The 26816-nt window shown below is 40.1% G+C and overlaps 1 protein-coding gene across 1 annotated transcript; it reads left to right on the plus strand.

Annotated features, from left to right (window-relative positions):
- The first annotated feature begins 1796 nt into the window (after positions 1-1796).
- On the plus strand, positions 1797-25037 carry LOC143891258 (E3 ubiquitin-protein ligase SDIR1-like). Its single transcript, XM_077395879.1, has 8 exons — positions 1797-2379; positions 3237-3435; positions 3566-3623; positions 3717-3794; positions 4401-4580; positions 21104-21144; positions 23229-23306; positions 24603-25037. The coding sequence occupies exons 2-8, from the start codon at positions 3358-3360 to the stop codon at positions 24726-24728; spliced, it is 639 nt and encodes a 212-aa protein (XP_077251994.1). The 5' UTR covers positions 1797-2379; positions 3237-3357; the 3' UTR covers positions 24729-25037.
- The last annotated feature ends 1779 nt before the right edge of the window (positions 25038-26816 follow it).

The following is a 26816-nucleotide window of genomic DNA, read 5'->3' on the forward strand; positions in this document are numbered from 1 at the left end:
TTAAAACAATTTTGCCCTTCCCTGCAGATTCTCGGTACAAGTCAATCATGCTTTCTTTCAGCAACCTATTTCTAATATTTTATGATTTTAGAAGGTTTCTTTCGGCTTGCATTTGATAGTTATCATGTCGGCCATAAATGCAACTCTACGATCGAGGCACTCCCAAACCCACACTATAAGTTTTACCCAATTGTAGCAGATGAAGAATTTATGGTATTAACGTCCCTGTTAAAGAAATTAGTATATTAAACTCCCCTTAAATGAATTAGCGTACGTCGTAATCAAGAATTGGTAATTGTGAGAATAAGGAAAATAAGTCATTTTCACCCCTTTTTTATTGTAAACAACTTATTATTCCAAAATATTGAAAAAGATAATTACTTTCGTGCCAAAGGTAAGTAGATTTGTGCGAAGATAATTAGACCTTGTAACTCTAATGGTTAGCATTAACTGATCTCGTAACCTCGAAGTTAAAGTCGAAGTTAACGTTGAAGTTAACAATTGTATGAGGATTGTAAATCGGGAGGTGGTTGAAGATGCGGAAGATGAAGGAAAAGCAAGGGAGAAGATGCAGAAGACGAAAGAACAGCAAGGGAGAGGCAGAGAAAAAAGAGGTTTCTCATGAAGATTGAGGGAGAAGCTAGTGGCTATGGTGGCGTTGAGAAATGAACCTTTCGAAACTATATCGAACCATAGTTAATTTGAAACGATCCCTATCGTTCAACGGCGTAGATTAAAACTTTCCTTTCCCAACTTCGAACACGTGGGCCTCAAGATCACAAAATATTAATCGGATTTCTTTAATGCACTCGCACCCATGTATTTTCTGATCGCACTCATCTGCATTCCAGTCGCACCTTACCTTGTAGCCGTCGACTTCCGCCTCTGCGGCAAAGATTATTCCTGATTTCTATTTTACGGATGTCGATGTATATTTAATACAGGTAAAAAAAGAGACGCAATCAGCAGGAAAAATGTTGATTGTGATGTCTACCACTTGAAGAACAAGGAAGGGCAAAATGATCTTAATTTGGTCTGACACATGTACTTTGAGTGTGTCAGGGCGGAAAGTTGAAAACTCGCCGCCTATGAAAGTTCAAACAATAAACTGGCCTTCTTTGGTGTTTTCTTCACCTATTCCCATCCCTAAGCTATGATTGCTTGATCTAACAACAAATTGTGATCCCACTGGGGCCATTGAATCTAGGGTTGCAACTTGGGTTGGGTTTTACCCGAAAAAAGCATGGGTCACGTTTAGAAATCATGGGTCATGGGTCGGGTCGGGTTTTAGTTTAAAAAACCCGGGTCAATCTTGGGTAGGGTCGGGTTTAAAGAAAACAACCTGAAACCCGACCCGACTTATGTAGGTGTACTATGACATTTTTAATTATCTCTTGATTAACATAGCAAATTACTTTTCAATATATTCATATAACTGTTTTCATTGAGGTGATCATGTTTGTGATGTGGAAATATAGTTTTCTTCTTAAATTTATACACTTGATTACATAAATTTAGAGATTTTTGGTGTGGAGATTTGTTTTTTTTTTTCTACAACGCGTCAAGGTGAAAAAACCCGACCCGACCTGAGAATATTATGGGTAGGGCCGGGTCTGGGAATCGTGGGTTTTCCGAAAAAAAACCAAACCCAACCCAACCCGACCCGACCCGAGATACTTGTCGCGTAGCGTAGGGTAGGCTAGCGTAGGGTACGGTTCTTCAAAACCCGACCCCACCCGACCCGAGTGTCAAATGTAGCCGTTACATTTCTTCAAACAAAGAGTGTAAAAATAAAGAAGAAAAGAAGACTCGTTCTCTCCCAAATTCAAAACCAGAAACTGTCAAGACAAAGCGGAGGTCATGACCCCGACTCCACCCATTAAAATAAGATATTCCCACCCATATTCATTCCCTTCGTTTCAGACACGGAGACAAAACCAGAGAGAGAAATAGAGTTGTAAATAGGCAAAATAAATCCAAGAAATAGAAACTACAGTTCTAGGGTTTGATGAGATCTTTGCTTCCGAATCTTCTTCTCTATCTCGTAAGTCTTTCCTTGCTTCTAATTTGTTGAAACTTCTGTTAGGGTTTTTAGGGTTTGATGACGGAGGATCTTGGAATTTAAGGTTTTCTTGAAAATCCCACCCTTCCAGTCTCTATTCGTTTGGTTTTGCCTTGATTTATTTGTATAAAGTCGTAAATTTGAGAAATCCTGGTGAGTATGTGGAGATCTTTCATTAGGGTTTGATGATAAATCTGTTTTGTTTGAAAGCTAAAATGAGTGAAATTCTGTCTCTAATTCTAATTTTTGTTGAATTTTATTGCTTGAGGCCGTATTCGAGATGCAACATTCGATATTTATCCTGCAAATCGCAAGTGGTAAGGGAAATGTTACATTTTTCGGCATTTGGGTTTCTGAAATTCATGTCATTCGTTTTTGTTGCATTTGTTTTATGTGCCGTTTGAATGTGGATAACTTAAAATTTCTGGTAATGAACTGAAACTGGGTAGCTGGAATTAATTGGTAGGAGATCAGTGTTGAATCCTCGGCTAAAGTTGAGCATTTTGCCTTGGTTGTGATGCCCTTGATCATGTAGGTTGAGGTCAGGGGTTCAAACTTCATTCTTATCTATTTTATAAGAAAAGAAAAGAAGAAAGAATCAGTGGATAAACCACAAGTTGAACAAAGTATACAATTTTACTAGGCAATTCAATAATTTTAAAAGCGGTTGATTCAAATATCCAAGCAATTGTTCCATAGCCTGAGAATGGTAATCCTCAGTAGAAAGAATAATATTAAGGGATTTGCTAGGGACCATCGCATAAGGCATTTCCCGGGCCGGCTGTTGCATGATATAGAGTAGCCATCTGAGATGAATTAAATGAATAAGACAAAATCTATTGCATGAAAGAGCAGGCACATAGGCTCACTTTTCAACAGATTTTGTCTTATTCATTTAACTCTTCTGAGGTGGCTGCTCTCTCATGCAACAGCTGGCCCACAAAATGCCTTCTGCGATGGTCCCTAGCAAATCCCTAATAATAGTACTAGTAGTAGTAGTTTTTCTTCTTCTTCTTAACTACATTTTCTCTCAATGTCATGATGGAATTGTAGTTTTAGTTTTCCCACAGACTTGCTATTCTGTTCATGTTTCAATTAGGTGCCTTATGTTAGCTAAAAGGCAGGTAATGATTTTTTCTTAGGCTTGGAATTTTATTTCTTTAGGATTTTACAGGTTGAATAGAGAAGACGAGTTAGTCTTGCTGTTGTTTCAAGAAGGAATAAGAGTTTTTGGGGGACTTTGGATTGTTTGATATTCCTGCCGTGGCGGAGTTCTCCTCTAGGTTTTCGCAGTCATGAGTTTTGTTTTCCAAAGGTCTCGAGCAGATATAGAAAGTGGTTTTCCAGGTTTTATTCCAGAACGACGTGCAGTGGTATGTTAGTTGACTTGTTGGGCATTATTTATGCGCTCTGGAACTTATATAATAATCCGAAATTATGTTTTTGTTTTACCTATTGCTATTCTGTCTAACTTTGTGTTATACTAAATGTTCTCTGTCTCAGCGCATACATGCTGGCGCTCGGCCAGTCAATACCAATTCAATGGCTTTTCTTGTCACAGGTATTCTTTTGTTTCTATTGGTTATTTTGTTCCGTTATTTGCTTTTCTATTTATGGTATGCTTTTAATCCACACTACATGTTTGTTCCTGCAGTTCTTTTGCTGTTAATGATACTAAACTCACACCGGATGTCACCAAACTTTCTGGTATTTTTTTTACCTTCTGAGGTTGGTTTTAAATTTCAGCCGGAATACCGAAATTTCTGTCAAATTTCGGATTTCTGCCAGAACCGAAATTGAAAACTGAAACCGAAAGTTAAAAATTTTGGCCAAATTATAAGATTTTCACCAAAATTGTCACCGGAACCGAAAATGCCACCGAAATTTCATTTCGGATGAGGCTGAAACCAAAATCGAAACTGAAATTTCAATCCTTGCTTCTGAGTATGCTGTCGGCACAAATCAATATTGCTGATGGGGATTATTTTAATGCATGTGTTATGTTATGAGGAAGTAAGAGACCTTTATTGTGAACTTCATGCTTGTAGCTTTGGCTGGTTTTGGGCATTTTTTTTAAGGGCCACAAGACTTAGGAAATTCTAATTTTTGGCCAAAAATTCTAATTTTCTGAATTTTTTAAAGGAATTTCGGCATTTCGTCTGAAATTTCGATTTCGGCCAAGGACGAAACCGAAATTTCAAACCTTGACAGATAGCACATATCCTAGATAAACATAGCATCGGTTTCATTAGTCAAAACACTTGATGAGATAATTTATTGGTTGATTTGGAAGAAAAGCTTTCCATTGAGATAAATTGGGCAATTTGTTTCCTTGCAGATTATGAAGCTCTAAGAGCATTTGATTCATATATTACTCCTGGTGCTCCATCAATGAGTGAGGATGAGATTGATGCCCTTCCTGTTCACAAATACAAAGTTCAATCTCATCATACATCTACCTCTGCCACACAAAGGCCAGCTAGGTCTTTTTTCGTTATTTTGTTTACCTGGAGCAAAGGTTTGTGGCTTTCTTCCACTTGTATTACAAAAGAAAATCTTTGATTCGAAATCGTATATTTATGTCTCCATCTACGGATGTCTTCTTTACAAAAAGCAAAAACAATGTTACCATTCTTAAGCTATTCTACTATTTCTCCATTTTTAGCTTCATTTGAAGTAAAAGAGCCGTGTTACTGTTAGAAGCCACCAAAGAGGGAGACAGAAAGAGGAAGAAAAGAAAGAGAGAGTTAGGGATCCTCCCCCTCACTTATGTATTTATAGGAAAGAGAACATACAAAAGACTACTATGCCCTTATTGCTACAATACACACCCACACACACTTCTAACACTCCCCCTCAAGCTGGAATGTATATATTATACATTCCCAGCTTGTTACAGATGTCATTTAATTTTGCATTACTAAGGGATTTAGTGAAAACAACCGCTAGTTGGTCCACAGACCGAGTGAAGAAAACATGAGTCTCGCCTCTATGAATTCTCTGGCGAATGAAGTGACAATCAACCTCTATAGGCTTGGTTCTCTCATGGAAGACAGGATTGGTAGCTATATGAATCGCAGCCTTATTGTCGCAATAAAGCTGAGCTGGAGAAGATGGGGAGAAACCAATCTCAGATAGGAGTGAATGTAACCAAAGGAGTTCTCCACTAGTATGGGACATAGCTCGGTACTCTGCCTCGGCACTAGACTTGGAAACAATGTCCTGCTTCTTACTCTTCCATGACACTAAATTGCCGCCAACAAAAGTACAATATCCGGTGGTGGATCTCCTATCTGCAGGAGATCTTGCCCAGTCTGCATCACAAAATCCTTCCAACCTGATATGCCCATGCTTCTTGAATAGGAGGCATTTCCCTGGTGCCCCTTTCAAGTAGCGAATAATCTGAATCACTGCTGCCAGGTGGGAAGTACGAGGTGAGCTCATATGTTGGCTAACAACACCAACAGCATATGATATATCTGGACGAGTGACTGTAAGATATATGAGCTTACCCACTAGCCTCTTGTATCTTCTAGGATCATCTAACAAATCCCCTTCTTCTAGAAGAAGTTTCACATTTAGGTCCATAGGAACTGAGGCAGGTTTCATTCCAAGGTAACCTGTCTCCTCAAGAAGATCCAACACATATTTCCGCTGAGAGAGAGAGATACCTCTAGTAGAATGGGCAACCTCAATGCCAAGGAAGTATCTAAGATGTCCCAGATCTTTGATTGAGAACTCTTTCTGCAAGAATGTCTTCAGTTTGTGTATCCCAACTGAATCACTGTTTGTAATGATAATGTCATCAACATACACTATCAATAGAACACAACAGCACCCGACTGATAATTGAAGACAGAGTGATCAACATCACATTGCTTCATGCCAAAGCGCATGATAGCATCGCTAAACCGGCCAAACCAAGCTCTAGAGGACTGCTTCAGGCCATAAATATAGATCGCCGCAACCGACACACTGAGGAGGACATCTCCCCCTGAGCAACATACCCAGGAGGTTGCTCCATATACACCTCCTCAATAAGCTCTCCATGTAAGAAGGCATTCTTCACATCTAACTGATGTAGGGGCCATCGATTGTTAATTACAACTGAGAGGAGAACCCTAACAGATGGTATTTTGGCAACCGGAAAAAATGTCTCTTGGTAATCAACTCGAAAGGTTTGAGTATAACTTTTGGCAACTAGGTGCGCCTTAAGGCGCTCAACTGTCCCGTTAGGTAAGTGTTTGACTGCATAAACCCAGCGGCAACCGACGGGCCGAGCTCCAGGTGGAAGGGGAACCAAATCCCATGTATGATTGGCCTGAAGGGCCTCCATCACAAGGTCCATAGCCGCACGCCAATCAGGATGATCAAGAGCTGCTGGCAAGGACTGTGGCACAGAAACAGATGACAAAGAAGATACAAAACTCCGAAACATAGGGGTCAGAGAGTCGTAGGAAACAACTGAGGAAATATGATGAGAAGTACTATGAGAACGAGTACGCGAGGCAATGGGAGAATCTGCAGGTACCTGAGAAGAGGTAGTCCTGATCTCCGGCTGAGATGTCGAGGCGCAGGAGGAGGCTGATGGGCTGTAGACTTCGACTTGCGTTGATATCTCTTCATAGGAGCTGGAGGAGGAGCCTCTGGAGCCTGTAATGAAGAGGAGGGCTCATAAACAGTGATAGACGGAGGAACCAGAAAAGGAGGAGCAGAGGAAGGAGAAGGTATGCAAGACTCAGGGGCCGGCAAAGGAGGAGACAAGGAAGGAGAAGGTATGGGGTCTGGAAGTGCTAGACGAGGAAGCGGGATGTCCGAATCAAGAACTGCGGGAAGATCCTCATGAGGAGTGATAAAGTAAGACTCAGACTCAAAAAATGTGACATCGGCAGAGACAAATGACCTACGAAGCGAGGACTGTAACACCGATATCCTTTCTGGGTCCGAGAACACCCAAGAAAGATACATCGCTTAGTGCGAGGGTCCAATTTATCTACTCCAGGGCCGAGGTTGTGGACAAAGCACATACAACCAAAGACCCGAGAGGTGAGAGGAAAAAGGGTCATGCTGGGGATGTAACAAGGCGAATGGGGATGAACCACCAAGGACAGAGGAAGGAAGCCTATTGGCAAGGAAGCAGGCTGTAAGGAGGGCATCACCCTAATAGGTCTTAAGGACCCGCATTTGAATGAGAAGAGTGTGGGTCCCATCCAGGAAAGATCTCAACCTACGTTCTGCCACACCATTTTGTTGGGAGGTGTGAGCACATGAAGATTGGTGGATGATGGCATGAGTAGAGAGGAATTCTTGGAAGCCATTAGATTGTGAAAAGTACTCTCGAGCGTTATCAGTGTGCAAACATTTGATTGAACGACCAAACTGATTTGTAACCTCGGCATGAAAGGTGCAAAAGGCAGAGAAAACCGCCGAGCGGTCTTTAAGCAGATAAAGCCGAGTCATGCGAGAAAAGTCATCAATGAAGACAATGAAATATCGGTATCCAAGAAGAGAGGTGGTCTGCGCAGGACCCCACACATCAGAGTGTACTAACTCGAAAGGGTGCAAGACTCTACTAACAAGTCTAGGAGGAAATGACACACGACGGTGTTTGCCAAGCTCACAGGCCTCGCACTGAAACGACTGAATGGGGGTAGGAACAATGGAGGTCCTGTAACGACCCGAAAACCAATATCCGAGTCGCTACCAAAGAAATAAAGAGCGTGTCAAAAACTACAAGAATTTTTTTTTAACACAACTTATAATAAAAGAAAGAAGCTAACAATCTTATTCCATATAAATAAACGATCCATTACATTATTTCAATTCTAACTACCATTAAGTCCATAACTGAGAGCAAATAATTTAAGTAGATGTCTGAAATAACAAAAAGTAAATGTGAATATGACAGCTACGTCATTCCAACACTAATCAACAACTTTCCCCATCCCGTGATGTATGGATTCAGTTTGTTCATTTGCGAATGCTCCGTCCTCCTCGGCATCCACAAGTTCTTCATGTCCACGTCCTGTGTAGTAACTGAGTCAGCCCTCAGGCGAACAAGACTAATAATGTCCAAAACACTAAGAGCATACAAGAATATGAATTCCATTATAAGGTATCTCTTATGATCAACAGATTAATAATAGAACAACGATTAATAATCTAAATAGGGCATATTCAACAATTATGAACAATTAAAAATTCAATGCAATGATAGAATTTAAACGTGAACATGCATGAGACTCCTATCCCCAGGGTCATAAGACAATCAACTTTTCCCTTTTTTTTTATAAATTTCGTATTTATATATACCCGTCATTGATCCCTGACCATCAGGAACTCTCCACCGACACTTGGTGTGATTCCATCTAGGGTTTCCTTTGGGTCACCTTTCTAGGCCCACCCGAATTATATTGCCAGCCGGAGGTCGTACGCTCTCAGTCGGATTGGCTTTTGGCTTTTTGCCCATGGTTGGCTCTCTGCCTCCCTCCACATCCTAATTGAGTGTCTATGCATGAATTTTCATACGCACCTTTTCCCTCTTTGTCATGAGGGTTATACTTATCTATTTGTTACCTGCCATGGTTAGTCACATTCACATTCATAATATTTCAACAATCAATGAAAATTATTCATTTAGTACTCCATAAAGAACAGAAAAAGACAGATACATATGAAACAACATTATAATGTCAAACCATTAGTAGTTCGGTCACTATTACTTGCCTCAAATTCTGTTGAGCGTGGAATGAGAAGGAAAGCTCTATGTGTTACTCAGAATATGACCCTGTAAATATGACAGGTCAAAGGGTGTCAATTAGTCTATCCAATTGTTCATCGTTCGGCTCAACTTATTTTATTTTTTTCACTAATTTAAGTCTATTTCCAAATCTATTCCTATATGTAAGCCTAAGGAAATCTTCTTCTTTTTTTCTAAAAGTTAGCTTACATAACTACACCGTTTTTTTTTCTGACTCCTATACCAATTATGTGAAGGAGTCCAGTTCTATAACTAAAAATCTTCACTAATAGGGTTAATTTCACACAATTACTTATGTATATGATATCCTACGTATGTGCGGAAGGGTTTTTCCTCAAAATCAAAATCCGTTATTGTTAAAATACAAACACTATTTTATTACTCATATTTTTTTTTCCAGAAATCAGTCCTTTAAAACATAACTCGCTATATAGGTATTTTACTCCCACCACGAAAACAACACACTTGTCATATTTAATAATTATCCTTCGAAAACTATGCAAATAATCCCCTGCTATACTCTGATTTGTTGTAAAAATCATCCCCTTCAAGGCTTAATAACAACACACGCACATTCTATGTTTTACACAAACAATTTATGTAACTTATAATATTTATTAGTAGAAAAATCTACACAAATTAGTCCCTTAGAACAATAAAACTTGCTGATTTTTCATAGAACCAGCCCTATCAAGTTTGGAACATCATATAGAACTCATACACTACAAGAAAATCCAGACATACAAATTGTATTATGAAAAAATAAGAAAACCTAACAAGATCTCCACAACATAACCACATGAAATTTCTATCCAAAAAGACCAACCTAGGGTTTAGAAACTTACTTGGAGAAGAAAGATCAAATTTGAGGCAAACCCTAACTTTATCTACCAAAAAAATCTTGGGAGATTCTTAACCCTATTCATGTTAAAAGAACCTAAAATAAAAAATAAAAATTACTTACTTGTATGAGTCTAGGCTTTGCAAGATCCCACTTATCTTCCTTTTTTCATCTCTATCTTCTTCTTCTCTCTTTTTTTTTTTTCGTTAACTCTCCCCCTCTTTATCGCACTCTTTGTTCCAATAGAGGGAGGCGTGAAGTGGGTTTGCAAAAACCCACGATTGGGTTTTGATAACCTCCTAATAGTTTGTTTCCTAATTTGAGTTAAATTAAAACTCTTTCTTTTATTTATTTCTTAACCTAGTCCTAGGTTTATAGAAATTGCTAACCTTTTAAAAAGGGGGTGTAATTTTAGCATCTTAAAAACATAGCATTCATTTGGGCAAACCCTTGGGCGTGAAAAATTTCAGCCCAAAGTGGCACCCGACAAATAAATAGGAGGTGGGTTTTTTTTGGGGGTTTACTTAATTGCCCCTAAGACTTGCAATAATTGCATTCCAATGCCCCAAAACCAATTAAATCACACATGATTATAAAAAGGGGTGTCTTTATCAAGTGACTTAAGAGAATATAAGTTTTCTAAAACAAAACACTAATTAATTAATGGGGCCCACCTTGGCTGTACGCACTCTTCCAATTTGGGAGTGTGCATGCGGCACAAAAATTTTGGGCTAGATTTGGATCTGCCAATTCCATCTCTATCCCCTCCTAATTTCCCTTAGTAATTTATTATTTTATCCCTTATTTGGGTCTTTATGTTGCATAAAAACACATGCCCACCATCTATGAAGAGCGTAGGAGAAGTGGTGGTTACATTCTACCCCCCTTAAAGAGAATTTCGTCCCCGAAATTCTACTTCCGTTAGTGGGAAAAAGGGTTGTTGCAACATGCAACTCATAATCATAAGTATAAGTATTAGAATTTAAATTTAAAAGAAAGACATACCACCCATCAACTCCGGAAAATTCTTTTGGATGTCCGACTCTCGTTCCAAAGTAGCTTCTTCAACGCCGTGATGGCGCCAAAGCACATTGACCAACAGAATCGTCTTATTCCTCAAGACTCTTTCATCCCGCTCCAGAATACGAATCAGACCTTCCGAAAAAGACCAATCTTCCTGAAGTTCCACCTCGTTGTCCACTAATACATGGGAAGGATCGGGATGGTAAAGACGAAGCATGGACACATGAAAAACATTGTGCATCCGCTCCAGATGGGGAGGCAATTCCAACTCATACGCCCTAGCTCCAATTCGCTTAATATTGCGATAAGGCCCAGTAAAGCGAGGGCTCAATTTCCCCCTCCTGCCAAGTCGCATTACCGCCTTGAACGGAGAAATTTTCACAAACACCATATCTCCAACGCGAACTTGAGCTCTCTCCGCCGCTGATCGGCATAACTCTTTTGTCTGCTCTGAGCTGTCTTCAATCGCTCTCTGATCAAAGCTACTTTCTCCGTTGATTCTTGAACTAGCTTCGGCCCGATCAACTGTCTCTCACCAATTTCTGTCCAACACAAGGGTGATCTACATGCTCGACCATACAAGGTTTCAAAAGGGGCCATCTGAATGCTCTGTTGATAACTGTTATTGTAAGCAAACTCACAAAGATGTAAGTGTTGCTCCCAATCTCCTCCGAAGTCTAAGATACAAGCCCTCAACAAGTCCTCCAAAATCTGATTTACCCTCTCTAATCGACCATCTGTCTGAGGGTGATAAGCCGTGCTAAAACTCAAATTGTTCCCAATGCTATGTGTAGATTCTTCCAAAATCCGGAAGTGAAACGAGTTACCCGATCAGAAACAATGGTCGAAGGCACTCCATGGTATTTGATAATCTGTGCTACATACACACCTGCAAACTTCTCCCGTGTCCAAGTCTTCTTAATAGGAATAAAGTGAGCCGACTTAGTAAGACGGTCCACGATCACCCAAATGCCATCAAATCCATTCTTTTTCTTCGGCAATCCCATGATAAAATCCATTGACAAGCTATCCCACTTCCACACGGGAAACTCCAAGGGGTCCAAAGTACCTCTAGGCTTCTGATGTTCTTCGGCAAGCCGACTTAGTAAGATGGTCCACGATCACCCAAATGCCATCAAATCCATTCTTTGTCTTCGGCAATCCCATGATAAAATCCATCGACAAGCTATCCCACTTCCACACGGGAATCTCCAAGGGGTCCAAAGTACCTCTAGGCTTCTGATGTTCTACCTTGACCTTTTGACAAGTCAAGCACTTAGAAACATACTCAACTACATCTCTCTTCATCCCACTCCACCAGAAATTTCTCTTCAAGTAATGATACATCTTAGTGTTACCCGAATGAATGGTGTAACGAGACTTATGGACCTCATCCAAGTTGCTATTCCTGAGCTCTTGCTTAGCTGGCACACAGATTCTGTCCTTGAAATATAAACAACCATTTGCTCTTATTGAAAAATCAGGTTTAGAATCTACCTCTGTCTTCAACTTCATAATTTCTTCATCATCTGTCTGAGCTGCCTTGATCGCTTCCATGAAACTTGACTGGACTCGAAGGTTGGCAACGAAAGAGCTATCGCCAATCTCACAAGTTCCCAAGTCAAGATCCCTGAATTGCTCCAATAATCTCCATTCTTCCATCATCAAACAAGCAATCTGAGAATGCTCTTGTCTGCTAAGAGCATCTGCCACCACATTTGCCTTCCCTGGATGATAGCTCAAAGTAAAGTCATAGTCCTTCAGAAATTCGAGCCATCTCCTTTGGTGCATATTCAACTCCTTCTGATCAAAGAGGTATTTGAGGCTTTTATGATCCGTGAAGACCTCAAATTTCACCCCGTACATATAATGCCGCCAAATCCTCAGAGCAAAGACCACCGCTGCCAACTCCAAATCATGAGTGGGATAATTCACCTCATGCCGCTTCAGCTGTCTCGATCCATACGCTATAACTTTTCCTGACCGCATGAGAACACATCCCAAACCTTTGAAGGAAGCATCACTGTACACGACAAAATCCCCTTCCTCAGAAGGAAGCACTAGAACTGGTGTAGATGTCCAACCTCTTCTTCAATTCCTGAAAACTGTACTCGCATTCCTCTGTCCATACAAACTTGGCATTCTTCCTTGTCAACCTAGTTAATGGTCTTGCTAGAATAGAAAAACCTTCCACGAACTTTTGATAATTCCCAGCCAAACCCAAGAAACTCCTGATCTCAGTCTCATTGGTCGGCTGCTTCCATAAAGTAACCGCTTTAACTTTAGCTGGATCCACCGAAATGCCTTCATGCGAAACCACGTGACCCAAGAATGTCACGCGCTCCAACCAAAATTCACACTTAGTGAATTTCACATATAACTGATTCTGTCTCAAGGTCTCTAATGCTAATCTCAAGTGCTCTGCATGCTCTTCTCTGGATTTAGAATAGATTAGAATATCATCAATGAATTCCACCACGAACTGATCCAGAAAAGGCTTGAATACTCTATCCATTACATCCATGAATATAGCTGGAGCATTTGTTAACCCAAATGGCATCACCACAAACTCATAATGACCATACCGAGTTCGAAATGCTGTCTTGGAAATATCTTTGTCTCTAATACGAAACTGATGATACCTAGATCGCAAATCAATCTTCGAAAAATGTCCTGCTCCTTGCAACTGGTCAAAAAGATCGTCTATTTGAGGTAATGGATAACGATTCTTGATGGTAACCTTGTTTAACTGCCTGTAGTCGATACACAACCGAAGACTACCATCCTTCTTCTTCACAAATAATACAGGAGCTCCCCATGGTGATGAACTCGGTCTAATGAATTCTTTCTCCAGCAACTCCGGTAGCTGATCCTTCAACTCTTTCAACTCAACCGGGGCCATCCTGTATGGTGCTTTCGAAATAGGCTTGGTCCCTGGCTCAAGGTCGATAGTAAAATCAACCTCTTTGTGGGGAGGCAATTTTGTCAAGTCCTCAGGAAAGACATCTAAGAACTCCCTCACCACAGGAATGTCTGCTACAGAAAGCTCCCCACTATCCTCTCTCTTCACATAGGCCAAATAATCTTCACACCCCTTACTTAGCAACTTCTGAGCCTGCAATGCTGCAATCAATCTGATCTTCCCTAGGCGCTTCACTCCTTCGAAAATGAACTCTTCTTCCCCAGGAATGGTAAATCTCACTAGTTTATGAAAACAATCGACACTGGCATGATAGGATGCAAGCCAATCCATGCCAAGAATGACTTTACAGTCATTCATGCCCAGAAGTACCAAATCTCCCAAAAGTTCTCTATCTCCGATTTTAATGACACATCCCTTGCAAACTAAATCAGTGACAACTACATCTCCTATTGGTGTGACAACTCTCAAAGGGTGTAATAACGAAATGGGAGTCAAGCTCAACTCCCGAACAAAAGCAGGTGATATAAATGATAAAGTATAACCAGAATCAATAAGGATATGAGCAGAAATATTATTAACTAAAAGCTGACCTTCCACCACGGCATCAGATGCCTCGGCATCCTGTTGATTAAGTGCATAGACTCGGTTGACTGGTGCTTGAGGAGCATTCCTTACTTGATTCTGGTGGCGGTTTTGATTTCCCCTCCATTGTTCTGCTGCTGATGCACTGTTGGTCTAGACTAAACCGGTTGTTTCCGCTGCTGAGGCTGTTGCTGCTGTTGATTGTGGAAGTTCATATTACCTAGATTTGCCACTGGTTGAAGATTCTGCTGCTGTGCTCTCCTAGGTTTAGGGCAGTTATACTGCTTATGGTTCGGGTCTCCACAGTTGTAGCACACATCCATCATTTTCCAGCATTGTCCTGAGTGTCTTTTTCCACATAAATTGCATGGGGGAGTTGATTGGTTATCGCCATCAGTCCTCTGCTTCTTTTGAGGTGGTGCTTGGGTTCTACTTCCTGATGTTTGGATCTGAGCTGCCTGAATTATCTTCTCACTACGTTCTGCTACTTCAGCTTTCGAACAGGCCTCGACTAATGTTTGGGGCTCAAGGATGACAACACTCGCCATAATGGAAGGGCAAAGGCCATCAATAAACTTCCTCACCTTATCTTCCTCTGTAGATGCGTAGCCAGGTGCATACCTCGATAATTCTCTAAATTTGGCCCCATACTGGCCCACTGTCATAGTTCCCTGTCTCAAAGATGCGAACTGCGACACAAGATCTCTTTTGACATGGTTGGGAAAATATTCGTTATTGAATCTTACCTTAAACTGTGCCCATGTCTCATTTCTGGCCTCAGGATAATTCAGCTCTACAGATCTCCACCAAACACCGGCCTGATCCTTTAACAAAAAGGTGGCCAAACGAATCTTCTGTGCATTATTACATTCCATCACCTCGAATATGCGCTCCACCTCCACAATCCAGTGATCTGCTACCATAGGGTCTCCTACCCCAGTAAACTAATCTCTAAACTGCCTATGCAACTGGGAAGGGTCTGCTGTAGTCCTCGGCTCCTGACGAGCTGCTAGAGCCGTTGCAATGTTCTAGAGCGCCGCTTGATTAACTGCTTGGTTTTCAGCTTGGGCCTGAGCTAGTTCAACTTGATTTGTAGCTTGGGTCTCCTATTGTGCTGCTAGAAGCTGCTCACTCATCTGCAAGGGGTCCGGACCCTGATCCTGACCTTGACCAGGATTCTGACCCTGATCCTGACCCTGGCCTTGGGCATTGCCCCTATTGCCTCTCCTCTGGTATTGCTGCTGCATCTGCAAAATGAGCAAACATGTTAGATAGATCAGAAAAAATCTTATAACTACTACTTATTTTAACAAACAACATTTTATGAGGTGGGTTGGTCTCTTTTATTTCCAAACGTCCTAAAATCTATGTTGGTGTGTGTTTTCCTTTAAGTGTATTCAGAAAACGTATGGGAGGCGCATAACTTTTAGTTAAGTTTTTGTTCAAGTACACCATCCTAAGACGTACCCAGGACCCGCACACCAGGTTCCTCACTTACAAACCTGGCGGCTTTGATACCACAACTGTAACGACCCGAAAACCAATATCCGAGTCGCTACCAAAGAAATAAAGAGCGTGTCAAAAGCTACAAGATTCTCTTTTAGCACAACTTATAATAAAAGAAAGAAGCTAACAATCTTATTCCATATAAATGAACGATCCATTACATTATTTCAATTCTAACTACCATCAAGTCCATAACTGAGAGCAAATAATTTAAGTAGATGTCTGAAATAACAAAAAGTAAATGTGAATATGAAAGCTACGTCATTCCACCACTAATCGACGACTCTCCCCATCCCGTGATGTATGGATTCAAGTTTGTTCATTTGCGAATGCTCCGTCCTCCTCGGCATCCACAGGTTCTTCATGTCCAAGTCCTGTGTAGTAACTGAGTCAGCCTTCAGGCGAACAAGACTAATAATGTCCAAAACACTAAGAGCATACAAGAATATGAATTCCATTATAAGGTATCTCTTATGATCAACAGATTAATAATAGAACAACAATTAATAATCTAAATATGGCATATTCAACAATTATGAGCAATTAAAAAATCAATGCAATGATAGAATTTAAACGTGAACATGCATGAGACTCCTATCCCCAGGGTCATATGACAATCCACTATTCCCCTTGTTTTTTATAAATTTCGTATTTATATATACCCGTCCTTGATCCCTGACCATCAGGAACCCTCCACCGACACTTGGTGTGATTCCATCTAGGGTTTCCTTTGGGTCACCTTTATAGGCCCACCGAATTACATTGCAGCCCGAGGTCGTACACTCTCAGTCGGATTGGCTTTTGGCTTTTTGCCCATGGTTGGTTCTCTGCCTCCTTCCACATCCTAATTGAGTGTTATGCATGAATTTTCATACGCACCTTTTCCCTCTTTGTCATGAGGGGTATACTTATCTCTTTGTTACCTGTCATGGTTAGTCACATTCACATTCATAATATTTCAACAATCAATGACAATTATTCATTTAGTAACTCCATAAAGAACAGAAAACTACAGATACATATGAAACAACATTATAATGTCAAACCATTCAAGTCACCATTAGTAGTTTGGTCACTATTACTTGCCTCGAATTCTGTTGAGCTTGGAATGAGAAGGAAAGCTCTATGTGTTACTCAGAATATGACCCTGTAAATATGACAGGTCAAAGGGTGTCAATTAGTCTATAATTGTTCATTGTTCGGCTCAACTTATTTTATTTTTTTCACTAATTTAAGTCTATTTCCAAATCTATTCCTATATGTAAGCCGGAAATCTTTTTTTTTTTTTTTTTCTTTTTTCTAAAAGTTAGGTTACATAACTACACCGTTTTTTTTTTATGACTCCTATAGCAATTATATGAAGGATTCCAGTTCTATAACTAAAAATCTTCACTAATAGGGTTAATTTCACACAATTACTTATGTATCTGATATCCTACGTATGGGCGGAAGGGTTTTTCCTCAAAATCGAAATCCCTTTATTGTTAAAATACAAACAAAGGGGACTGTTTTTATAAAACAGATTTTTCAACTTACAAAAACACTATTTTATTACTCATATATTTTTTTCCAGAAATCAGTCCTTTAAAACATAACTCGCTATATAGGTATTTTACTCCTGTTAACTTACCAACTTCTCCAAGAGCTTAAGCTGTTGGAGAAAGGCGTTATTTGTCTTTTATACTTTAACACTCCCCGCACGTGTGGCCCACTTGGCAAACACGTGGCACATGTGGTCCCACTTTGGGCTGACCATTGCATGTGGATTTTCGCTATCCGGGATGTTTGAACTCGAGACCTTTGGCTCTGATACCATGTTAACTAACCAACTTCTCCAATAGCTTAAGCTTTTGGAGAAGTTGGTAAGTGAAGTTGGTTAGTTAACATGGTATCAGAGCCAAAGGTCTCGAGTTCAAACCTCCCGGATAGCAAAAATCCACATGCGATGGTTGGCCCAAAGTGGGATCACATGTGCCATGTGTTTGCCAAGTGGGCCACACGTGCGGGGGAGTGTTAAGATATAAAAGATAAATAACGCCTTTCTCCAATAGCTTAAGCTCCTTGAGAAGTTGGTAAGTTAACAACTCCCACCACGAAAACTACACACTTGTCATATTTAATAATTATCCTTTGAAAACTATGCAAATAATCCCCTGCTATACTCTGATTTGTTGTAAAAATCAGCCTCTTCAAGGCTTAATAACGACACATGCACGTTCTATGTTTTACACAAACTATTTATGTAACTTATAATATTTATTAGTAGAAAAATCTACACAAATTAGTCCCTTAGAACAATAAAACTTGCTGATTTTTCATAGAACCAGCCCTATCAAGTTTGGAACATCATATAGAACTCATATACTACAAGAAAATCCAAGCATACAAATTGTATTATGAAAAAATAAGAAAACCTAACAAGATCTCCACAACATAACCACATGAAATTTCTATCCAAAAAGACTAACCTAGGGTTTAGAAACTTACTTGGAGAAGAAATATCAAATTTGAGGCAAACCCTAACTTCATCTACCAATAAAATCTTGGGAGATTCTTAACCCTATTCATGTTAAAAGAACCTAAAATAAAAATTAAAAATTACTTACTTGTATGAGTCTAGGCTTTGCAAGATCCCACCATGCCTTATCCTCCTTTTTTCATCTCTATCTTCTTCTTCTCTTTTCCAATAGAGGGAGGCGTGAAGTGGGTTTGCAAAAACCCACGATTGGGTTTTGATAACCTCCTAATAGTTTGTTTCCTAATTTGAGTTAAATTAAAACTCTTTCTTTTATTTATTTCTTAACCTAGTCCTAGTTTAATAGAAATTGCTAATCTTTTAAAAAGGGGGTGTAATTATAGCATCTTAAAAACATAGCATGCATTGGGGCCCACCCTTGGGTGTGAAAATTTTCAGCCCAAAGTGGCACGCGACAAATAAATAGGAGGTGGGTTTTTTTTTTGGGGTTTACTTAATTGCCCCTAAGACTTGCAATAATTGCATTCCAATGCCCCGAAACCAATCAAATCACACATGATTATAAAAAGGGGTGTCTTTATCAAGTGACTTAAGTGAATATAAGTTTTCTAAAACAAAACACTAACTAATTAATGGGGCCCACCTTGGCTGTACGCACTCTCCCAATTTGGAAGTGTGCAGGCGGCACAAAAATTTTGGGCTAGATTTGGATCTGCCAAATCCATCTCTATCCCCTCCTAAGTTCCCTTAGTAATTTACTATTTTATCCTTATTCTTCTTAGGGTCTTTATGTTGCATAAAAACACATGCCCACCAACTATTTGATTAAATGTGTCTATGAAGAGGGTAGGAGAAGTGGTCGTTACAGGTCCGCTGTAGACGCTCGATGCAAGGATATGACCAAGGCGACAGTGCCACTAATAGGCATCAATGGAGCTATGCAAAATAATACTGGAAGGGCCACAGTCGAGATGATAACTCCCATCCACCTCACGTCCCGAACCAATTGTTTTCCTAGTCGAGAGATCCTGAAACAAACAATAAGATGGATAAAATGAGACAGAGCAATGAAGATGTTTGGTAAGCCGACTAACTAAAAGTAGGCTAAAAGGGGAGTTGGGAAAACATAAGACAGACGATAAGGTAAAGCCAGGGCATGGGGAAATACTGCCAGTACCGGAGAAAGGAGTAGTACTCCCATCAGCAAGAGTAATAGACTGCGTGGATAGGGGCTGAAAGGAATTAAGAGATGAAGAAGTACCTGTCATATGGTTCGATGCCCTGGAATCAATGATCCAGGAGTTAGAGCTAGAAAGAAAAGAGGCAGGAAAACTGCCTGGCTGGGCAAAGACGACACTTTGCTGGCGACGGGATAATCGAAGGTGCTGGAACTCATCATAGTCAGCGCGAGAGATAAAGAAGCCCTCAAGAGGGGCGGCTGTATTGTGCTGTGAAGAAGAAGCTAATATAGCTTGTTAAAGTATAAAAGATAAATAACGCCTTTCTCCAACAGCTTAAGCTTTTGGAGAAGTGGGTTAGTTAACATGGTATCAGAGCTAAAGGTCTCGAGTTCAAACCTCCCAGATAGCAAAAATCCACATGTGATGGTCGGTCCAAAGTGGGACCACATGTGCGACGTGTTTGCCGAGTGGGCCACACGTGCGGGGGAGTGTTAAAGTATAAAAGATAAATAACGCCTTTCTCCAACAGCTTAAGCTTTTGGAGAAGTTGGTTAGTTAACATAGCTGAAGGAGCAGAAGCCAAATGGTGTACAGAGTGAACGATGCGAGGCTCAGGAGGCGGATGGAGCTCGGGATGAAGAGTATAACAAGTGTCAAGATAAGGTCCCTCCCGCTGACAATGAGAGCAATATGGACGGGGACGACCACCAGTATCAAGGCCGCCAACACGTACATTACGGTGACGACCACGACCAAAGGTACCGCCACCACGGGTAGCACGATCACTAGTGCTATAGGCAGCAATAGTAGAGCCATCAAAGGAATCAGAATAAGTAGGAGGTGCTAACCAGGCACCGCTCAGCGTTCGAATAGTCCTCCATGAGAGAGGGCACATAATGAGGTGGGAATGAACCATCCACCAATGAAGAAGAGCTAGGTAAAGAGGAAGCTGAAGATAATGTAGAGGAACGAACCAAAAAGGTCATGCTAAGAGAGGGATCCGCAATAAATGGAGGATCCATGAAGAGAAAGACAGAAGAAGGAGCTCAAGCACTACAACTGCAGAGCTCGAAAGGAAGAGGGGCCACTACATGAGCCAAGAGAGAATACCACGGCTCCGATGACAACCACTACAACCGAGAGAGACGGGAGGCATGATAAGGCATTTAAGAGAGAAAGACATAAATATAAAGGAATCAGAGCCGTGGAAAGAGTTATGGGGACTAAAATGTTTAGGCCTTGAATGAAAGGGACAAAAAGAAAGGAAAAAGGAAGAAAAGGACTAGGGTTTTAGAATATATAGGGCTTCAAATGGTGGAGGTTGGGGTGGAGGAGGTGGTGGTGGTGGTGGACCTGTAGCGGGTACTATAGCAGTACTGTGGCGGGTCACTGTAGCGGTTACTGTAGCCAGTCACTGTAGCGGGTACTATAGCGGGTTATTGTAGCAGGGGGAGAGGAGATAGGAGGAAGAGGGGGCTTGCAAGGTGGTCCCTAGAGCCTCAAACCCTAGGGCTCTGATTCCATGTTAGAAGCCACCAAAGAGGGAGAAAGAAAGAGGAAGAAGAGAAAGAGTGAGTTACGGATCCTCCCCTTCACCTATGTCTTTATAGGGAAGAGAACATACAAAAGATTACTATGCCCTTATGGCTACAATACACACCCACACACACTTCTAACAATTACCTTTAAAAACAATTAGGAGGATAATTATTGTTTAAGAATTTGATACGAATATGGTTTTGTTAACAGCGAAGGCATATCGCTGCAACAGGCATCATCCTCTACAGCCATAACTGAGGTACTCATCTTCACTTCCTGTATTTATAAGCGAGTATATATATTACAATAACCTACTTGCTTATTGTTGCTGTTATGATCAATCTAAGATTCTATAGACTCTAGTTTATCATTTACTGGCACATGGTTGATCATTCTGTTCTTATTTGTGGCGCATTCATTAGGTGACAGTTAGGCTCTTTCATATATCTCATTCATTATCTATTGCAATTCCAATGGCATATGAGTAGGGGTGCAACTTGGGTCGGGTCGGGTTGAGCTTTTGCTAAAAATGAATTGGAATTAACCTGAACCCAGCCTGATTTTAAGGTAAAAGCTCAGCCGGAATTCCCCAAAATCAACCTGAGTTGCACCCCTACATTTGAGCCACTTGCATCTTGTTGTGTCTATATTTTCAAGTCTTTTACCTTGTTATTGCTTAGCAAGAGTTGTTTGACAGTCTGAATGCAATGTTCCCAATAATGGATGCGCAAATAATTTTCATGCATTTAACTTTAGAAGTAGTCCTTGGATACATCCATCAATGAGACATTCATGAGGCACCTTGTGATGAATGGGCCATCCATGTGACATCAACATCATCCAAATCATTCATTTGGTTAGCCCTGCCATGCAGATGTTATATGCTTAAAAATTATACTCATCCAGTGATCCAAGTATACCTTATGAACTTGTTCAAACCATAAATCTTCTGATGATGGTTTGGAACCCAAAAAAGGAAAAACATAACCCTAAACACTTACCTGATGAGGGAGAAGAAGACGAACTTGATTTCTCAACCCAAAAGTCAATTTTTGAAGAAGATCAGTTGATTAGAATTCCCAAAAAGTTCTCAACAGCCAATGAGGGAATGTAAACAAGGTGAGTTCATCCCATTATCAAAACACGGTTGTGCGGATATCAGTAGCCTATATTTATAAGAGTCTAGCGACTTTCACACTCCCTTGTTTTGATAATGGGGAGCTAGTGTCTGCACCAAGGAAGCAAGATTCTTCCCTAGGAGTGAGGAACCGTGATTCCCTGGTTCGTGAATCCGAAAAGGGAATCTTTTTGAATCCTCAAAAACTGGGATCCCGGTTCGGATTCGCCGAAAACCCGATTCCCACTTTTGGGAATCGCGGTTTATGATTCCCTGAAAATGTGATTCCCACTTTTGGGAACCACGGTTTAATGTTATGTGAAACACGATTTTCCGGCGATTCCCCAACGATTCCCCAAAGATTCCTTGGCTATTCCCAACTCCCCAACTAGGGGTGGTTATTCGGTTATAACCGAACCGAACCGAAATTTTTAAAAACCGAACCGATAAAAAATTCGGTTATTTCGGTTATTTCAGTTAACCGAATTGTGTGAGAAAAAGAGGGAAAAAAACAAAATCTCAGTTTCGATCGGAGGGCTAGGATCATCCAATCGAAATGATTTTTTGAGCACACCCTAATTAAGTTGTGATCAATCAAATGGACGGTTTTGATCATCCTACGGAGTGCCCATATAGCACTTTTTTTTAAAAAAATAATGGTTTTTATCATAATTTCGGTTATTTTGGTTATTTCGGTTATCCGATTTTTTTTTTGAGATAACTGAAACCGAATAACCGAATTTCCAAAAAAAAAAACCAAAACCGAACTGAAAAGGAAAAAAACCGAACCGAACTGACCGAACCAATTCGGTTCGGTTCGGTTAATCGGTTATAACCGAATAATGAACACCCCTATCCCCAACGATTCCCGCCAACTCCCCGGCGAATCTCCGGTGACTCTCCGGCGACTCTCCGACGACATCACGATTCCCGCTTTCGATTCTAGCTCTGGCAACCTTGGTCTGCGCTCCCTTGTTTTGATAATGGCACTCCTTTCTTTGATTTACACTTTTTTAACCATATGTTACATGCTGTTACAATTACCTTGTGTGTGTGTGTGTGTTCTATTTTTTTAGCTTTATGTGCATCCCTAGTTGAATATATGGCAGGTGTCTTGTTCGCCTTTTAAGTGTTCTTATCAATGTTCTCACTGACTCACTGTTAAGCAGAAAAAAAAACATGACTCGAACAAATCAGATGGAAATATGAAAACTCCAGGATGAACTTACATGCAGCGTATGCTTGGACCAAGTCAATGTCGGAGAACTCATCCGCAGTTTGCCATGTTTGCATCAGGTTACTTCCTTTTCTTTTCAGGATTTTGGATAAAACTAAGAGAGTAAAAGCTATTATTCGTGAATCAGTTAAAAAACAAAGCTAATATTTTTTATGTTGTCCAATATTTTCCCTCTACAGTATTCATTCGTCAGTTTAGTGCTTTTCTTTGCCTCATACCTATTCTGATGTTTTGTGAAGAGCTCCACAATTTGTTGTAACTTCACATGCAATGCCTATTGTCTTTTTAGTTACAATCTCAAACAGGCTCTGGGTATCCCCAAGTTGATTAGATTTAGACCTGAAAAACACTTTTAAGAAGGGCTCTGTTTTAGGAATAAAAATGACTGGAAATAACCAAAATACCCTTTTAAAGATAAAATTTTAAAATAAATGAAATCTCCACTAAAGCTGTCACTGGCGGATGCATTGGGTAAATGCTGACCGGGATCTCTTTGCCTGGCCAATACAGCGTGGAGGAAAGTCCGTGCAGCGAAAGGTGGTCCGCTGGCCACTGGAAAACCAATCCTATATCTACTTCAGATTTTAGATCTGTTTTCCGTTATGCGATGGGTCAACTTTAGCCATCCAGGCTTTTTTTCGACGCCGTATTGGCTGGGCCCGGGAGGGCATTAGTTGCATCTGGGCATTGGAGATTGTTAGGTAGACTTGAAAATTTACCTCTGAAATATCGGTATTTTGGTCATTTTAGTTGAACCCAGATCTCGCCCCCACAGTTAGGCCTTCTTTCTTGTCTTCTTACGCATGTTTCACAAAACTATGAACCTTTTTCTTTTTTGAACAAAACAGGTTTCCGTTTTAGTAGCAGCTCTCTTCGGACCCTAAGTTTGTTTTATTATCCAAGAGTTACCAGTGCCCATTGAATGAATAATGAGTAGAGTCCAAGCTTTAATTTTCAAATGTTTTCACCCTCTTCTTTGACTTTACTAGTAGCATGGAGGGTCCAAGAGAAGGCAAAGCTATCACTGATGGTAAATTGATGGTAAATTGATAAATCAATTCCTTTCTAAGTTTTCATTCAGTTTCATTCTGATGGTCCAACCTCGACCGAGCATTTGCCGATGTAAATTTGAAAAGTTTTCTTTGTCATCTTCTCTTGATCCCAAACTAATTTGACCTTCCTAGTCTAACAGTAAAGCTGTTATACAGTTAGTTCTAAACTTCTTATAGGTGTATTAATTAAACCATTTATGATCAATATACAGAAATAAATGATTGCCTTCCAAGACTAGTTGGATGTGAGCTTATTTGGGCTGCAATATTTTAACAATCTGTGTGTTTAAATTTCTGTTACAGTTTCATGTGAACTGCATCGACCCATGGTTGCAGCAACAGGGGACTTGCCCCGTCTGTAAATTTAGAGCAGGATCTGGGTGGCAGGAAAGTGATGAAAGTGGTATGGACAATTCTTTCATGGTTTAGCCCCCCATTCTTCCCTTTGGCCCTCTGAATTGGCTGCTGCACCCCTGTAAGTATGTAATTAATATTATATAAAGTTCAATATAAAAGTTCATTTTGACATGTATCTCTATGACTGCATGGGTGTCTAAACTCCATTGACTACAGATGAAATGGATATAAACCCCAGGAGATTTACATGTATATAAACGAAGATTAACCGACAGATTGCAGTGTTAACTTAAAGTTAGTTTGACAATATCTATCAAAATCATCTTGCAATGTAGGCATAACTGGCTGTATGCTCATCATTTTTATGGTGATTTGGCTTGATTTTTCACCTGTCATGTGTATGGTTCATAGCTCAAAAATTGTGCAAATGGGACTTTTCACATTTTTGGTTATTTCCTTTTTGAAAGAATGCTGCCATTTTTTTTAAACTTTGCAGCTGCAGGTAATTGATCAGATGACTAATATTATTTGATAACCCCCATGTTGATGTGATTTCTGACCACATCAGTGATCATCTGTCACTGTACAGTGGAGTTGATGCTCATCTGTTATTCCTGAGAGCTTCCATTTCAAAGAAAAGGAGAAAGAAAAAGCTTGAGGCAACACAACTGATCAAGGTTCCTCTCTGTTCTATAATCCTCTTTAAAAAATAGTGTTGTCAAACTGAATAGAACTTCAGTCTGCCTATGGTTTTTTTCTGGTTTAATCACTGCCTTTAGAAAGCAAAAAACCGATTAAAATGTCTAGTTTGGTGGTTGAACTATTCAAACTTTTCAAACCGGACGGTTCTCTGTGACCGAGTGACCCAACATATGGGTTCATTTGGCAAGGCTTCTCATTCTCTCCTGATGGGATGAGAATCATCCCAAGCGACTTCGGAAACTCTCATTTTTCCGCATGTTTTTGCCATTGCGTGAAGCGGAAACATGAGAAACGGGCTGGTCAGATCTAATTGCTGAACTGCTCCTCCTAGATTTTTTTTTCCATTTTCCACAGCGGAAAATCTGCAGAATGCCTTCCTTGAATAGTTTTTGTAACGAATGAGAAGAAAGTGGTTGTCGGATTTCACAGTTGGGTCAGAGTGGGTGTGAGAGGTTTCTATGGTGCAGATGACAGTGAGAGGTTGATTTCTGAGATATGAGGGACAGATCGATGTCCCTCTCTACAGTTGACTACCTAAGAGTGTACTTGGGAAAGGTTACACATGTACATTGACTTAGCTGATTGAGTTAGGTGGATTCAGGACCAAGATGATTTGAGGATGTGTGCAGTTGGTAATTCAGAAGGCTAACAATTGACTGCGGATAATGTTTCATTTTCCTTGATTTGTTAGGTTGCTACTTAGTTGAAAATTGCTCTGTTAGCAATCACAAATAAAATAAATTAATCGAACTGGTTACCCACTTGATATTCTGTGAAATGTTCGAGTCTTCTAAGCTAAATTTTTTCCGTAAAATTAAGTAATAATTCATAATTAACTTAAAATTTTACAAGAACCGGCATGAAGATTATTCATACAGAATCTACGCCGAGCATTTTTCATGCGAAAATATGTGCTTTTGTGACTAAATTTTTCTGATTTAAATTTCCTTACATCTGTAACATATTTAATAGCTATAACAAATTTAAATATTCAAGGAATTTAGTTAAAAGAAACATTACATTTATAACGTTTTAAATAACCTTGGGGGAACACAAGTTTTCCCATTATATATAAGTATAGATTGGTGGATCATAAGTATAGATTGGTAGATCATACATTAATTCATAAGCTTTTTTATTAGAATCTGAAGACTGAAGAATCGGCAAGATACATAGGTTCGTTACAACAACCACTTTCTTCTCATTCGTTACAACAATTGATGCATTTTTGAAATCTTTATCGTTTTTCTTATCAGCATGTTCTAGACAATTCCACTTCAAGTGGCTCAATTTCTTTTAATGGTGGTAGTATTGCACATCTTTCTCCTCAACCTTAGATCTCGACATGCATTTCTCGGATCCCTTGTCAGACAATCTTTTTTTTTTTTGAATCGTCCCCTATCAGACAATCTTCTTCGATTTTTCCAACAGACCATCAATCTATAATCTTGACTATTC

Source organism: Tasmannia lanceolata, unplaced genomic scaffold (assembly GCF_043159265.1).
Source record: "Tasmannia lanceolata isolate RefF3 unplaced genomic scaffold, GAP_Taslan_0.1 ptg000002l, whole genome shotgun sequence".
Classification (NCBI taxonomy): Eukaryota; Viridiplantae; Streptophyta; class Magnoliopsida; order Canellales; family Winteraceae; genus Tasmannia; species Tasmannia lanceolata.

Coding starts and splice junctions, on each gene's coding strand:
- LOC143891258 (XM_077395879.1), top strand. CDS start 3,358: ATGAGTTTTGTTTTCCAAAGGTCTCGAGCAGATATAGAAAGTGGTTTT. Junction 3,795..4,400: donor TTTTTTACCTTCTGAGGTTG/GTTTTAAATTTC, acceptor GTTTCCTTGCAG/ATTATGAAGCTCTAAGAGCA. Junction 4,581..21,103: donor TTTGTTTACCTGGAGCAAAG/GTTTGTGGCTTT, acceptor TTTTGTTAACAG/CGAAGGCATATCGCTGCAAC.